General features: G+C 35.3%; 1 protein-coding gene across 4 annotated transcripts in view; it reads left to right on the top strand.

Annotated features, from left to right (window-relative positions):
* The window catches only part of LOC107673095 (tyrosine-protein phosphatase non-receptor type 11-like), a 28,561-nt gene that overhangs the window by 4,255 nt on the left and 20,301 nt on the right, over positions 1-4,005 (top strand). For 2 of the 4 annotated variants that reach the window (XM_016466552.1, XM_016466551.1), the window contains exon 1: positions 2,799-3,020. The exons of 1 other annotated variant lie outside the window; for it this stretch is intronic. In XM_016466552.1, the coding sequence (XP_016322038.1) occupies positions 2,803-3,020 (218 nt within the window). In that variant the 5' untranslated portion in view covers positions 2,799-2,802. Of the gene's footprint in view, positions 1-2,798; positions 3,026-4,005 lie in introns of those variants that run through there. One more of the 4 variants, XM_016466554.1, reaches the window with a different exon arrangement.

The raw sequence follows: 4,005 nt of genomic DNA, 5'->3' as shown, positions 1-4,005 counted from the left end.
TATATGTATATATAAATATATATATATATATATATATATATATATATATATACAGATTCGCTGCCATAATGTCCCATAACTGACTGGGCGCACCCATATACCTATATCTGACACTATGTATATCTCTACACACTACTGGTCAAAAAAGTTTGGAATAATAAACGTATTTAAAATATTTTCTCTTATGCTTACTATTGCTACATTTATTTGATCAAAAGTACAGTAAAAACAGTAATATTGTGAAGTAGTATTACTATTTAAAACAACTGTTTCCTATGTTAAAATATTTTCAAATGAAATTTATTCATGTGATGACAAAGACAATATTTTTTTTATTATTAAAAAAAAACAAATCCTGAAAAAATTACCAGAATTATATAAAATCATTAAATAAAATTAAGCTAATGAACAGATGAAGTAAAATGAGACAAACTACAAGACCGTGTGTTTAAACTGATGTACAATGTCACCGCTAGACTGACATGTGGCAGCATAATCAGCTTTTCTAAAAATACCAGTAACGGTACCAAAATCCAGCCACAGGGACCCGTCTGCCCCCAATATAGATGCGAGAGGGTCTTTGAAGCTGAGTTGGGGGTACTATGTATATCGCTTTTTGTCACCGAGCCTGCTTCTTTAAATAGCCAACTGTGTTGAACTTGAAACATTATGTAAGAGAGAAGAGGCAGCTCACTGTGTGCACGTGGGCCTGTGTGTTTCCCCTGTCAGAACACTGCTGCAGCACTTTCCGCCTGATATCGCTCTCTCTCTCTCTCTCTCTCTCTCTCTCTTTCTGTGGCCCTCACTGTACAACCCATTTGTGCCCCCGAGTTATCATAAGCAAGAGAGTCTCTGGTGTCACTCAACAGTATGTGCCAATATGGATGTGACAACAGAGGATTGTGTGGCCATTCCTGTTTTAGATATTTTGAATCTTATTTGCATGTTGGTTTTATTATTACTAAAATTGTTGTATTATTTTTAAAATACATTCAATGTCTGTTGTGTTCGTTCATCTTGTTGGAATTATTTATTTATTTATTTTTGCCAGTTCATAGCTATTTATATCAGGCTGCAAGCTGGACAATGGCTGTTAATTATTAAACCAGGGGAGAAAGTCATGCATTTATTTTATCGAAGAGGAAGCTAAAAGAACAGAAGAGCTCTTCCTTTGCATTTATTAATCTGACCATTATAACACTAATGGCCTCAGATTACATTTATTGTGTCCTTATAAGATTTTATAAGGTTTAAAGGGAAGTTACAGGGCAATATTACTTCCATGATGAAGCATTAAAGAGAACTGATAAGACTTAAAGCTGAAGTGTACCATTTTTTTTACCTTAAAATACTTTGTGCCCCAGTTTAAGATGTGGAGATGGCCAGAAGTGAGGCATTTGTAGGTTAATTCCTTGAAAGTCTAAACACTGACTCTGTGGCAGAAAACACTGGTGGGTTTTTTCGAGCATCCTGGCATAGCAACATTGGCTCAAACAGTGATGTATATTTGGAGCGCCTGAACTGTCTGTTTGTCCAACCAATGGCTGATGGCAGGGAAACCTGTCAATATTATTTTTTGCAATTATGAAATGACACACTTCAGCTTTAACTAAAGTTTAGGGTTTAAACTCTTAATATTTTGGACTCATGATATTGTGTCCAGCTCCGTTCTGGGGAAATCCGGGTGTTTTCCTGGCGATCAGGTTTGTTCTAATTCCCTCTGTCCCATAGTGACTCATGCCAAAGTTTGTCTGTAATTAGAAAAAAGCTTTGTAAGCCTGATCAGTATATATTATTCACATATATACTCTGTCTCTTTTCAAATCAATTACTTCATTACTTGGCAAGCATTTTTCACTTATGCAACCTACAGTAGCAGAGCATGCTGTTTGCATAAGCTGGCAAGTGCACAATAAAGTGCTTGAGCGCAGGCACAAACCATTCTTTAAACTTCCACATGTTTAAAAAATAAGTTACTGTTGTTTTATAGTAGCATTATTTCATGATAAAAATAAAAAAATATTATCTTTGTTTTGTTTACCAAATCTTTCTATTTCAAATAAATGCTGTTCTTTAAGCTTTTTTTCATCAAAGAATCGTCCACACTTTCCACGCTTCATTAAGCAGCACAACCATGTTCAGCTAATAATAATAATAATAATAAATGTTTCTCAAAGACACCAAATTCCCTACAGTAAGTGATTTCTAATGACTGGAGTAATTGCTGCTGAAATTTAAAGGGAAAAATAATTAAAATTAAATTACAAGAATTAAAAAATTATATAAAAAGTATATATATTCAAATACTGTAATTTGTAAAAAAAAAAAATATATATATATATTTACTGTATTTTTGATCAAATAAATACAACATTGGTGAGCATTAGAATCTTCTTTCAAAAGCATAAAAGCTTTTACTGATCCCAAACTTTTAAAAGTGTATTCTAATGCAAGAGTATGCATGTACCTTGTTTTTAAGCATAGTATTTTTACTAAGAACAAAATTCCTGTTATCTGATGCCATAAAACAATACAAATATGAAAATATCTATAGTTTGTCAGTATGCTTTAGTACCCAAGCTGCTTTTAATATAATCTTGTACTGTACAATTTCATTATATTTTTTCATTTTCTTTTGCTGCCTTCATTGGTGAGTGCAGTGCTGTTTTTTCCAAAAGCTGCCACTTTCCATTTAAACCTAATGGTAGCACAGATAAGGGGTGTAAGAGTGTGTCAGGCAGCATGGCAACACTGCATCATGTTCAGAAAGAGAGAGCGAGAGAGGAAGGGGGGGCAGGAGGGATGGACAGTTGCTCAAAAGCTGATTGTACTGGCTGGCTTTCCTATCAGGGCAGCTCACACGCATCCAAATCCCAGATTAAACACCCCCACCTCTCTTTCCAACCAGCAACACTTCTACAAGTCCCTGCCCCCTCTCTTCCTCCTTGTGTGACTGTACTGAGCGTGGATTACCAAACTCTGAAGCAAATCAGGGGCTCTGACAGGCTCCGAACAGAATGGTGAGGTAGGAACATGAGGCATTAGTTGCTGTTATCATTTTGTATCCGAACTATGCCGTTTTCCCGGCCGAAATCACATGCAATAGCGCTGCGCATTTCTTTCGGTGCCGCTGCTTGTGCAGAAGTGTGTGCGCACTTTGCAGGATGGTTTGTGGTTTGTTGTGGCTGTGTGTGTTGTGCTGGAGGGAAGCTCCTGGAGAGCTGCTGGGAGCTCAGTGAGGCTTAGAAATGACCTGGAGCTGTTTGTTCCTGGGTGCAGATCCTTGCCTGAATGTCTGCATCTGTACAGACCTGTTCCAGTAAAGGACCAGACGGTCTCCATCACAAGAGAAACACATCCAGTTGCTGTTTTTTTGCTACGTGCAATCTTTATTTTTTATTATCGTGAAACTGGGAAGTTATTGTTATCTGTTCTTATAGTTTCAGAGAACATTTTTTGTCAAGAGCTGAGAACAGTTTTGGGAACTGAAAAGAAAGGTTATATATGTATGTTTATTTATTTATTTATTTTTTGTGGGTTGCATATTTTTCCATATCCTAATGAATTATTTGAAGTCTCAGTTAAATATTCTAAAACAGAATATTCTGGTCTTTTGCTTTAATGTTGCAGAAATGATGTAGAGCCTATGTATTATCAGCTGATGTATGATGACATGTTTATCTATACAGCACAGACCTCATTTAATGCTATATCTTTCTTTCAGTTCTTCATGACATATAGGGCATGTTTATGATACAGGGCATTTTATAGATATATTAAAATATCTCTTTTTTTTGTATGCCCTGTACACTGTAAAAAAAAAAGTCAGCTGAATTTATCAGAAATTCCCTCAAAAAATAAACTCATACAGGGTGGCAATAAATGGCATAAGGTATCCCTAGTGAAAAATAAATATACTAAAATGTATTTGAAATACATTTATTTAATGCTAAGTATACTACAAGTACATTTTCATATTTATGTACTTAATAAAATAGGCTGCAG

This window comes from Sinocyclocheilus anshuiensis, unplaced genomic scaffold, assembly GCF_001515605.1.
Source record: "Sinocyclocheilus anshuiensis isolate Anshui unplaced genomic scaffold, SAMN03320099.WGS_v1.1 scaffold364, whole genome shotgun sequence".
Lineage (NCBI taxonomy): Eukaryota > Metazoa > Chordata > Actinopteri > Cypriniformes > Cyprinidae > Sinocyclocheilus > Sinocyclocheilus anshuiensis.
The sequence above is the reverse complement of the archived record's forward strand: the minus strand, read 5'-3'. Positions and strand labels throughout refer to the sequence as shown.